Genomic DNA, 12,881 nt, shown 5'->3' on the forward strand with positions numbered 1-12,881 from the left:
AGGGACCCAGATAGCTGGGGAAGGAGGGGGTATTTGCTATTACACAGTGTGGTCAGAGAAGATCTCACTAAGAAGGCAGCATCTGGGTAAAGATCGGAAAAAGGTGAGACAATGAGGTCTGAGACTATCTAGGATACAATGTTCTGGGCAGAAAAAACGGCCAGCACAAAGCTCAGTGTGTAGGGAGAACAGCAAGAGACCAGGGTGGTTGGAGCAGAGGGAAGAAGAGAGAATAAAGATGACTTCAAAGGTCACATGAAATAAATAAACTGCTTCTGTAATTCAAGCTCTCCAAAAAACAAATCCATTTCTATTTATATGTTTTTTCTGCTAAAACAGACTCCAAGAGTAAATCTGAATACTTACTCTGTCATATTTAGCAACTATTTCGGCTCGCTCCTGGGCAAGTTTGAGGGCTACATCCTGGTCCGAATCTGTGGAGGGAACAAGTTTAGATGAACTGTTATTTAAAAAACCATAAAGTTAATTAATTATAAACCTAAGGTAAAACAAAAAATAAACAATAAATCAATACTGCCTAAAAGGACAAACTAGCAAAATCAAATAAACTTAAAAGGCTGAGTTAATTATCTATAACTACGGCTTTGAAATATCAACATATCTACCATTTCAGTAGTATATATGATATTCAAAAGAAAGTAAATTTATTAACATGGCATTAACTTAGAGGAGATGATAAATCTTATCCCTCAAGAATCAATTTTGGATCTAATTTCGGAGAAACAAGTGTTGAAGTTGAAACAAACCGAAAGCTCAAAGTTTTCAGATGAAACCCATCTGGGTCTATGATGAGAAGAACATTCAAGAATGCTTTTACAAATTGAGGTAATCTGTCCACAAAATAAACAGTGTTAAGATACACTTCAGGAGTTAGAAAAATTATTTCTCCTACATGATGAAAATAATCACTCCTTCATTTGGCCCCCGAGGTCCTCCCTCATCAAATGCCCCAATTACTATGCTAATCTAATCTCCAATTCTGCCGCACACATACCCTTCTTTCTTACCACCACCAGGTATCCCTGAAAAATACAAACCTGATAAGAGTGGTAGAGATCACGACATGAAATAGCAAGCATATGATGACACATCCCAAGTACCATAAAGAAAAACAAAAGACTAGGGACAGGCTATATCAAAGGTACCTCTTATCACGAAGAAAAAGACAAGCACTGCACTGGAAATGTGGGCAATGGCCATGAGCAAGAAATTCACAAGAGTAACAATAACAGCCACAACCACATCTGTGTTCTCACTAACTCCCTGGCAGCAGGACGATATTGCCTGGCAGCAGGTACTGTGAAAAGCTCTTTACATCCCTTATCCCGTTTATGTCTCACCACGACACCCTACCATAGGTAGCATATGAGGCCTGGAGATTCAGCCCACTGTCTAAGGCCACAAAACTACTAAAGAGCAAAACTGGGACTCAAATCCAGACAGTCGTGACTCCACAGCCCGTAATTTTAAGGATAATTTTATAAAAATGACCGCTAAAGACACAAGAAAGAAAAATAATAATAAAGACACAGGAAAGGACTTGCAGTGAAAGATGGCAGACACAACACACTTTCATATTCATTCCTCTGGAAACACTAAAGTGACTCTGCAGGGATTCTTCAAACCCCCTCCCTCAAAGGCCCAGCAAATGGTGGCTCCTGAGGAGAGGGAAGGGTGGGGTTAGACCCAAGAAAGGTGATGAAAGGAGTCAACTCCCCGAGACCGAGACCGAGACCGAGACCGAGACCGAAGGGGATGTGCATGCGTACAGAAGAGGTTAGGTGTGGGGAAGAAAAGCACATCTTCGCCCTCCACAGCAGGAAACCAACACATACTGCCTGCGACTGTGGAAGCAGGAAGTGGCAATCCAGGCTTGCTCTCTAGCACTATGGAAGAAAACAGAAAGCGAATCAGCCTGGGAGAGAAAGGTGGTTACTTCTGTGAGGTGGGCTGTGGGGAGGGAGGAGTATGGAAGTCAGCTATTTTTCAAAATAAGTCATACAGACTGCTGAATCTTTAAACCAAGTATAGCTCTGACAAAAATAAAATCTAAATCTAAAAGCCAAGGAATGGAAAAAAAATCAAACTTATTAGAAACTCAAGAAATACAAGTTTTAAAATATCTTTGTACTTAGACTGACAAAAAATGCACTGATGTTACTCAATGTTGACAAAGAGTGTGGGGAAATCTGCAGTAGCTTACTCTGGGGGAGACTTATCTTTCTGGAAAGCAATTTGATAATATGTCCCCAGAATCTTAAAAACAGGCATGTCCTTTACCTAACAATTTCACCTCTGGGGATTTAGGCCAATGAGATCATCGATATAATAGGAAAAATTGGAAAAAAATGGGAATTTGTCAATTTTTAAAAGTTTATTTGGGAAAAAATGTTTATGTCACTGCTTTTCTCAGACTGTCAATACGCTCTCCTCTGGGGGAAATGTGAATAAATAATAGAATGGTTCAATAAAATAACAAAAATGCAGACTAGATCTTCACAGTGAACTAATGCAGTCAAAAGTCTGCGATAATCAACTCAATTATATATTCATTACCCTAGTCTAGACTTAGGGACCTCTGTCAATTCCTTTTCCCTCTTCTGTTGCCCAGTTTTACAACATTACACTCACATTTCTCCAAAAGGGTAGGGAAAGCAAATTTAAAAAAAATTAAACTCAAACTAGGAAAGTTGACCACTTATTAAATTCCACTTCCATTATCAGAACAACGAAGCATGAATATCTACGGTGATCAGGCCAAATTCAATGGATGAGTGCTTTCTTTGAATGTATTCTATATCAGACCTTCATTGCTGCTACAGTCATAGGAGTCTCAACCGTCTTTCCTACTTAACAATGAAAGGCTTAAAAGTATAAAGGCAAGAACTGAAAACAGTACAGAGTTGAGAAGATGCAAAGTATCCCAAGAAAGCATCATTGTGGCAAATTATAAAATATAAAGCTTTCCAGGGATCATCTCCAGTCTAGAGATTTCCGAAAAGGAAAAAACCTAACCACGTAATAGAGGTCATATTGAAATTGGATGAAATTGTATCCTAATTTCAGGAGAGAAAAATCATGTACTTTAAACATGGTTAGAGTAGTTGGCTTGGCTCTAAATCAAATAAAGTAAGTTCCAAATCTTTAAATTCCTTTAGAACTTTCTTGTCCTTGTATTTCCTTGTGGAGAGAAAATTCTGTAATGCTGACAAATGTGTTCTAAAAAAAGCGTGAATTTAAAGGCATACTAATTTTATAAAATATAGCCAAACCTGCTTCCTAGAAGAGACTAAATGTAAATGCCAATTGTTCCCAACATGGAGTGCAAAGACATTATTTAATAATCCACATTGTGAGGTAACCATCTTTAGAGTAGAAAGTTAATATCCCTCTGCAGAATTCACTGTAGTTAAATTATGTATCATAGTGTCTGATCTATAGTTGAGAAGTTTATGAAGAATTGCACTAGAATCCTCCCTTTGATTTCATTCTGAAAGCTTATTTAGAAATTCCATTGCAAGAACAAAGAATTTGCCCTAAAACACTGAAGACAAAGGGTTATCAACAGCTGCCTTGTGTCTGTGTGCAAGTGTACACAAAGTTCCAGGCACCTATCAAACAATGACGGTTGTGTTATTCGGCACCTACATCACATGTCATTACTTAATTTAAAAAACCTCTATTACATTATTCAAGCCAGATGAAATAAAATTATTTTTATTGACTTCACATCTAAGGCAACAGTGTTTCAAAGAAAAAAGGCATGTTTTAAGCAGTAAAAATAGAGAGCCAATGGATTAAACACGCAAGTATACAGTAAAACCTATCTGGGCACAAATTTATGGAAGATAATGACAGCTATCGCATCTTATGAAGCATTTCAAAAAGTGGCAACTCTAACATTTCCAGAAGCCTTCTAATTCCCTTTAAACACAAGAACTTTTAAGAATCAAGCATCCTCCTGAAAGACATTTTTTAAAAGCAGGCAATGTAGCTGAGTATCTCTCACTCAATTAACCCCACGTTGTAATGAACAAGTCATTCACAGTCATTAAATTTCAAATTCAGTCCAGTAGAACAAACCTCAAAGCGGACATTCTTCCTAGTGTACATTCTGACAGGACTACTATATACAAATCACCTATTCCAACTTAAGAAGTACTTTACCATTTGTTAGACAGTTAGTCCGGCCCTGGGAATTAACGGCGGCTTCAGTCCTCATAGATTAAACTTATCTACTCCAAGACTTCATTATTATTTTACAGTTCTCAAGCACACCAGGCGAGTTAGGTGGTGCCTCATACATTCTTGCAACAAACTGAAACAGAAAAGTGGAAGGCAGCTCTACTTTAAACTATTTGTGAAACAAGCACAAGAAAGAAAACGTTTCTAAGGGAGAAGAAAAGACCTTTCTGTGGCTACACGGACTCCAGATATTCTAACAAAGATGATGTTTGTTGAGGGTAAAAACACGTCTTTCAGGCCAGATCCCAAGTATGAGCCACAGCAGCCTACACCCGGCATTTCCATCTGACAACAAACAGGGGCTTGAGACAAGCCGCTTTAGAACACGCCTTCACCTCCTGCTGCAAAGTTAACCACATGCTTACTACTTGCCCTAAATTTTGTCATAAAGCAACAAAGAAAATTGTTATTGAAAACATTAAACTAAAACTAGGTAGGAATGTTCCCCTCAAACACATTTCATTCTTAACATAATTTTTAATGTGAGAACGTCAGCCTCTATTTCAGACACTAAATGAATACAAGCTAAATTTTGGAAGGTTTTGGAAAGTTTTAACACACCACACATATACAAGTGAAACACGTTTTGGGGAACACTGTGTATAACTACTGTAGGACGGCTCTGTGAAATTTTCTGTTCTATTTATTCCTTCTTACTCCTCTTCAGGGACCTACAATTTGGAAACCACTTTGCAAACGTTAACAGTCATGTTGGAGGCATGCTTGCGGACATTAATCACACTTAACTGGACACTTCACACATTAAGTTTACACTCAGTTTAAGCCATTTGTAGTATTTAATATAAGCGAAAGATCTCAGAAGCTTAGAGAGAGGGAAAATTTCAAGTCATACACTGAGGAATAAGAATCAGACCGGTATCAAACTTCTTTCCAGCTAAAAGATAATGAAACTCTATTTCCAAAGTTCTGAGAAAAAAAAAAATGATCATGAACTTAGAATTCTATACCAAGCCCGACTATCAATGAAGCATGGAGAAAAAATAAAAACATTTTTAGCTATTATCAGGTCTGCTAAAGCTCAAGAAATGACCCTCACCCCTAAAAGATGTCCACATCCTCATCTCTGGAGCCTGTGAGTGTACCTTATATGGCAAAGGTATCTGTAGATGTAGTAAGTTAGGATCCTGAGATGGGAAGATTATCCTGCATCGTGCAGATGGGCCCAATGGAATCATAAAGCACCTTATAAAATTGTTTAATGTTTATTTATTTTTGAGACAGATGGAGTGGGAGTTGGGAAGGGGCAGAGAGAGAGAGAGACAGACAGACAGACAGAATCTGAAGCAGTCCCTAAGCTCTGAGCTGTCAGCACAGAGCCCAATGTGGGGCTAGAACTCACGAATCGTGAGATCATGACCTGAGCCGAAGTTGGACGCTTATTAACCGACTGAGCCACCCAGGCGCCCCATAAGAGACCTTACAGAAGGGAAACAAGAAAGTATGACGATGGAAGAGGTTGGAGCGCTTGTGAGGAAGGAAGGGGTTGGCAGGCAAAGAACAAAGGTGGTCTCCAGAAGTCAGAACTGGCTAAGAAACGGCTCCAGAAGGAACCAACTAAGCTGACACGTTGACTGTGGTCCAGTGAAGCTGAGCTCAGACTCTGGCCTCCAGAAATATAAAAGAATAAATCTATGTTGTTTTAAGCCACTAAGTTTGTGGAATTCGTTACAGCAGGGACAGAAAACCAATACATGATTCAAAGTTCACTGCCTACCCGATGTTTCTTTTAAAAAGAATATGAGACTACACTACAGAAAAACGAAACAACAATAAAAAGAACTGACAAAGACTCTCTCCTTTTCCAAACTTCAGTCAGGCTCCTCCTAGCCTTGTCCTATCTTCGGCCTGCCTAGCCTGGCCTGGCCCAGCCGCAGCAAGAATCCTGCTAAGTCAGTTTAGCAGGAGTGCCCCCACACCCTGATAGCTAGTCACCCTGGCGTGCCTTTATCCAGAATCCTGTTCAGTCAGCGTAGCAAGGACCACCCCCTTCCCGCCATGCACTGAAACCTTCAGTCTGCCTGGTGGCTATGAACTCCACCTGTCCTTCCTGTGTTTGGAGTGGAGCCTGATCTCTCTCCCCTACTGCCGACAGTCTTGACCCCAACTGCAATTCTCGTGTACGACGTCTTTGCTGTTTTAACAAGAGCCAGAATAATTTTTCTGTAACAGAATAAAAAAGAAGGCAGACACGGGATCCATGAAATCTCAGAAGGCTAAAATTAGACATTTCCAGATGCCAAATGTGTAGTTGCCTAGAGAGCAGCCAGCCTACATTAGAATAGGGAATACAAGGTGTCTTCAGGAAGAAGATAGATTTTATCAGTGACACAGTAAAAGCTTACACATAAAAGACTCCAAAAAGAGGGTGAGAGGACTGTTTGAAATCTCAGAACTAGCAAAGCAGAAAGTGATAAAGCCACAGGCAAACGTGAAGAAATGTACAAAGGCCATTTGTACACATATGGCATGTAGGAGAAATGAACCCATGTGATCTTGACACTTCCAACATTAGGATTATTATACTTATTTTTCCATACCTCATAATATTCGAGACTTAGATAAATGACACTGACACTACTTTGATTATATGATACTGGCATGATTCTGATCATATAAGAATTTTATTGGCTTTTGGTGTTCATAATCAACGACAAAGTGCCCAAAACTGAACTCTGATCTGCACACACACACACCACACTCCAAACCTAATGCCCTTCCTAAAAGCAGCCACCAGTACCTGCAAAAAACATTCTCCACACTATACAAGAATCTACACGCGTGCATGCACACACAGATTTCAGTCTCCCTTTTCTAGTGAGAAACTAGAATTGTTCTATAAATAGCTCTACACCTCACTCTTTCTCATTTAACAGTGCATCCTGGAGCTTGTGCATATCCACATCTGCAGACCTACCCAGTGGTGTGCCAATAAAGGCTTAGCGACCCATTCTTATAGGGGAGGAAGCAGGGGCTCCAAGCCCCGGTTGTGGCACCTCCGAACCTCCATGCCACTTCTCCCACCACGGCGGCTAATCGCCAAACTACAACATGCCGCCATGGAACAGACAGTTCAGTCTGGCTCCAATACATCAACAGATCTACCTTAACCTTTTCCGTAGCTGGAAAGCTGCCTACCTAATACATTAATGTAATTTATTCAACCAGTCTTCTCTAAGGAATGTGGACTAGGATAAAAACGAGAGTCCATTTTTAATGGGAGTTAAAGAGAAAACATCCTAAGGTAAAGAGCTTACGAGGCAGTGGTGACCAAAGGCAACAGAACAACAGAGGAAGCAGAAACGACCAGTAAGCTGAGAAAAAGCAGCTGCTGCAAAGAGGAACGCAGGACCTGAGAGAGCAGAGTGAGTCACCATCGTAGAGACCTTTCAGCCTAAAAGGACACAGACAGAAGCTGCTTCATGCTTCAGCTCCTGGTGGCTTACACTTCCTGCTCAATACAAATGATGCTCTTTTTTTTTCCTTGAAATAATTTGAATAAGTTATTCTGGTCTATAATCAGAGTTCCTTCATTCAACCTCATCTTTCAACCAAAAGAGGCCCCAAGTACCAGTGGTGCCAAAGCAATGGTTTCAGCTACTTGTGATCACTTTCTTAGTGCACTAGGGGCTAAGATATATCAAAAATAAGAGTTCTTTTAATGGTAAAATCTTAATTAGGCTGCTGAAAACTTCAGCATTTATTTTCTCATGTTCTAGATTCAAGGCTGGAAGTTAAGCAGATCAACATTAAAACACAACTAAAAACAAACGAATAAAATAAAGGCAGGTGCACCAGTCACAAAAGAGCCTGAAATACCACGGATTTTAACTGGGTGTTTCGTATGAGATGATGTGAAATGCAGGCACCTACAAGGTACATATCCCTGCCTGCCTCCCCCTACTGGCCCCTATAAAGCTGATTCTGAAACAGCATGCCAGGATCCCGGGGGAGTCTAGGCCAAAAGCACCACCTGGTGGTCCTGGGAGAAGACTAACCCAGAGTCTCTTCCCTCCACAGGGAGGTCATCTATCATCCAATATTCCCTCGTGCCCCAGCCCCGTCCGATTTCCCCCTCTCCTAACTCACTCAATTCCATGTTAAACAATGTCCTCAAAAACTGCACAACCCCCAACACCTACTAATCTCCTTCTTCCTCCCCCAACTGAGTAATAATCTTAGAAAAATCATTGGTCTCCTTCTCTCTTTCCCATGTTCACTGGGAAAACTATGACAAATAATGGTGATCAAGGAAGAGACAGCCAAAGGCTAAAAGCAAACTACATGAAAGAACCCAAAAGTCCCCAGAAACGCCCAGATTTCCTCTCAAAACAGTCACACAAGTATCCACATAATAGCTTCATATTTCTCTGCCTTAATCCACATGGTCTGATACCATAAAAACATTCAAAATAAGTAAGCTTAAATGCTCTTCAGGATTTACAAACAGGATTTGTATCTTTTCATTCAAAATATTTATATTCTATCACGATCAGCATGACATTGATATTTCCTATTATATATCATACTTTAAATGAATAGTTTTTAAATTTGCCATTCAATGTGCAGAACACATTTCTTCCCACAAATCCTTATACAGAAGCCCAACTGCCAAGCCAGGCAGGCAGGTCGGGTAGAGGAGAGAGGGAGCAAAGTTCCCCTGGCCTGCTCTCCCTCTTTCCTCCAAGTGACCCACATGACCCACGCAGACCCGCAAGGCTATCCCGGCCAAGCAAGCAAGAACAGGGCACATCTCTAATATTTTAAACACAGAGCACCCAGTATCAGCTAGGTATTTAATGTTTCCATAACTAAGAAAATGCTTAAAATTATAGTCATAGCAATAATTCCTGGGCAGCCTTCTATTACTTGCTTCCTATTTTCTAGAAAGAGGAGAAACAAAATAATATTTAAAGTCCTAAAGCCAATTACTGGCAAAGATTTATCGTAATTGAGAAGGTAAGTTTTTCTCAAATGCAATCAGGAATGACAGTCTGCTTCCACTTGAACCACCCATACCTGCTGGCATAAAGGGAGAACCAGCCACTGCTTCTTTTGTTTGAGTTCTCTTCAAAACAGGAACCCGTAACATTTTATTGACATATGATTTACTGACGTGTTATTTAATTGTAAGCTCCATGAACAAAACACAGTTCTCTCATTCACCCTGCGGTCACTGTATCTAATCATAGGGTCTAGCACACGGTCGCTGCTCACCAAGTATTTCTTAAAAGGATGAAACTAATTCCTCAGAATTATTACTATTGTGAACTATTCAACCAGCTCAACACTTAACATATCAATTTATTTTTAACAATTAGATTTTAAGCTATTTTTCAGAAATACTTTCCCTGCAAAAAGTACACCTTTACAAAAGATTCTAAGTTTTTTTTAATTCTATTTCAAGGTAGCATTTAAAATTTTATTAAGATTCTAAAATTCAGAAATGAGAAGTCACCATCTATTTCTGATTAGCACTTCTGCATATTTACAAGTACTTCATATCCAGGAAGGAAGGGAGGGAGGGAGGGAGGAAAGGAGGGAAGGAGACAAGGGAAGGAATTAAAAAAAAAAAAAAAAAAGGCAGGAGCCTCCTGAAAGACGAAGAAAACCAGAGACATGTCTGTGATGTCTGTGCCCAGCCCACTCCTCTCCCCACGTCTTCCTGATTTAGCTACCTGTCTACTCCCAGAAACTACTCCCAAAATCGTAGTCTCACATTCTTGACAGGAAGGTCCTGCCCACTTGGCTGAATGTACTACCATCATGCTTTTAAATCCATGTATGAACACTCCAGAACTCTCCCCATACTCTTCCCCTCTTATAGGGGCAGAAGGACTTTTGAGGTTGGCTTGGCTCAGCTCCTTGCGCGCGCTCTCTCTGTCTCTCTCTCTCTCTCTCTCTCTCTCTCTCTCTCTCTCTCTCTCTCTCTCTCAGCCACCCTGGGGGGCAAGCCATCTGGTCTGTTCTCCATGCATGAAGGCACCTGTCCTGAGGGGAGGTCTGTGGTTGCTCAGCTATGCTAGTCACCCAGTGGGGAAGTCCAAGTCAAGATGGGCTAATAAGGCCCATTGGACCTAATGGATCTAATGTCACATCCTTAGATCAACCAATACAGAAGCCATTTTGATCTCCATCTGTCAGTCTCTTGTGTCTTACTTCTCAAGGAGAAGAAACAGTATCACTATTGGTTCCCTAGAACTCCCCAAATCACACTAGTAACTCCTACGTTTATGTGTAAGGTGATTCATAGAGAAAAAGGATATGGAGTGATGTAACAGTATTTAAATACCATTACTACTGATGAGAAGCATAATTACTAGTTGTTGAGTATGAGTGTAACTCCCACATTTGGGGGCAGGGTTGAGTGACAAAATTGCCAACAACACATACTTAGAACCAAGACAAGCCTATGAGTCACTTCACTCATTTAAATCCGCCTACAGTGGCTGGCAAATTCAGGACTATACCTTAGCTGCTTTACCAGCAATATGATCGTTTGAATAGATGACACAGACTCATTGGTAATGACTCCCTGTTTGTGGATACTTTATAACCTGTCTAGTGAGCGTTTACTATGTGCCAGACCTGTGTTGAGCATTTACTATGTGTAATCTCATATAATCCTCACGACAACCTACTCTGGTAGTTGTGTGTCTATTCTCAGTTTACATAAGGAGAGCCTGATGTGTGGAGAGGTTAAGTCATTCTGGTCCTATGGGAAGTAAGTGGCAGAGCAGGACTTCAAAGTCAGGCTGTCTGACTTCAAAGCCTTGTTTCTAATACCAAGCTATTTTGCTAAAGCACAAATGGATCATCTTTATATTTCTTCTCATTTCTGCTAGTCCTTATATTTATTTTCTTAAAAACAAATCTACTTGTGATTCCTGTGGATTCTTAACAGTTGCTTTCTGCTTTCTAGTAGCCTTCTAAACTTACAAAACTGACTTTGTCTACTATTTGTGCAAAATGGAGTCCAATGATATAGAGAATCCAAGAACCACTTATACGAACAGTCTTTGTGACCCCTCTAAGCAACTGTACTCCTCTATTGTATTTTAAGCTGTATGTTTTAGGATAATAGGAAACGATCAAGAAACATGCAGTGTTCGCTTTGGCAGCATGTAGACTAAAAGTTGGAACAATACAGAGCAGATTTAGCATGGCCCCTGCACAAGGATGCATGAAACTCATGAAGCGTTCCAAAAGAGAAAAGAAAAAACCTGCAAGAATATTTGACAGACGAATCACCAAATGGATACTAAAGTTAACTCTGCTAAAATACTTCAGGTGTTTCATAGATACTAACTCAAAGGCCCTCACAATTAATTTCCATGTTTATGGGAAGAATTCTGTTGAATCTAATGCACTTACTTGACCTTCACAACTCTTCCGGCTCATTCAGAACTATAAGCATGCAGTTATGTTCACTACAAGTTCATGCTGAATTCAGCCCAATGGGAGCTAACAAGAAATGATGCAATTACAGCAGATTCTCGTAGATCACATACCCAACAAAGGGGACGGAAGAGGGTTCAGAGAATGCCCACCCTAATAGTACATAACTAATTCCACAGATAATTTGGCAAACCCTCTTCTCGACCCAATGGTAACTTTTCTACTATTTAAATAAAAAATGACGTGCAAAAAACAAACTGAACCCAGCATGGCATACAAAAACAAGAACTCAGTATCACCTAGAACAACAGAGTAACACACAGAAAGAATTACCTTAATACATGTTTTAAAAGTATTAACAATGCAAGTATTATTTGGTCCCTGAATGGCCCTTAGGTCCAAATCAGAATATAAGGCCACTGAAAGCCAGCAACTTGGAAAATAATAAATATAAGTGTTCATATCATGCTGAAGCTGTCATTCATTCAATTATTTAACAACAACAACAACAAAAAAAAAGAGTGCCATAATCTCCAAGCCCAGCACCATGGAATTCTCATCATATAGCTGCACTCACCACATCTCACCTGACAACTCCCGAGAACATCATGTAAGAGTATCTCACATGTGCACGTACGTCTAATGAAGCACACATTCTTCACGTGGTTACCATTACTGTGCCAATAATTTTGTGTTGGGGAGCCTTGTGTAAGACTTATTTTACATAACAAATATCAAAAGTGCTATCTATACACATATGAAAGTCACTGATGATGAGGAGACTAAATAACCTAAGTACCAACGGAGAGCCTGGCTCATAATAACAGCTAGCATTTATTCTGTACAATCTAAACACCTCCTGTATGTTATTTTGTCGAATGACCTCACATCAAAACTACAAGGTAGGTATCATTATTGTTCGTTTAGCAGACAAGAAAATTGTTAGGTTAATTAACTTGAAAATATCACACAGCACTGAAGTTACAGAAGTGGCATTCAGACCAAGGCAAGAAGGCCCCAGCGCACTCTTAATCACTCCACATAATCTTTGGATACGTCAAATGGCAAGCAAATGAACAAAGGTTTGTCAAGTGACTCTGTTAACAGGGATCCTCAAAGTAGCATTAAATCAGGGCAAGAGACCAAGGAAGTGCCCTTCAGTCAACAGGAAGCACGGAGGTGTTTTTGAAGAGAAAACT

The 12,881-nt window shown here is 40.0% G+C and overlaps 1 protein-coding gene and 1 non-coding gene across 7 annotated transcripts in view; one reads left to right on the forward strand and one right to left on the reverse strand.

Annotated features, from left to right (window-relative positions):
• USP6NL (USP6 N-terminal like) overlaps positions 1-12,881 on the reverse strand; it is a 234,992-nt gene that overhangs the window by 79,167 nt on the left and 142,944 nt on the right. For 4 of the 6 annotated variants that reach the window (XM_045465657.1, XM_045465656.1, XM_045465658.1 and 1 more), the window contains one exon: positions 367-434. In XM_045465657.1, the coding sequence (XP_045321613.1) occupies positions 367-434 (68 nt within the window). Of the gene's footprint in view, positions 1-366; positions 435-4,188; positions 4,356-9,303; positions 9,374-12,881 lie in introns of those variants that run through there. The other 2 variants (XM_045465653.1, XM_045465655.1) reach the window with 2 other exon arrangements.
• LOC123592308 lies at positions 11,390-11,496 on the forward strand. Its single transcript, XR_006709700.1, has one exon. It is a non-coding gene; the product is annotated as a U6 spliceosomal RNA (small nuclear RNA).

The sequence above is a fragment of the Leopardus geoffroyi genome, chromosome B4, assembly GCF_018350155.1.
Source record: "Leopardus geoffroyi isolate Oge1 chromosome B4, O.geoffroyi_Oge1_pat1.0, whole genome shotgun sequence".
NCBI lineage: Eukaryota > Metazoa > Chordata > Mammalia > Carnivora > Felidae > Leopardus > Leopardus geoffroyi.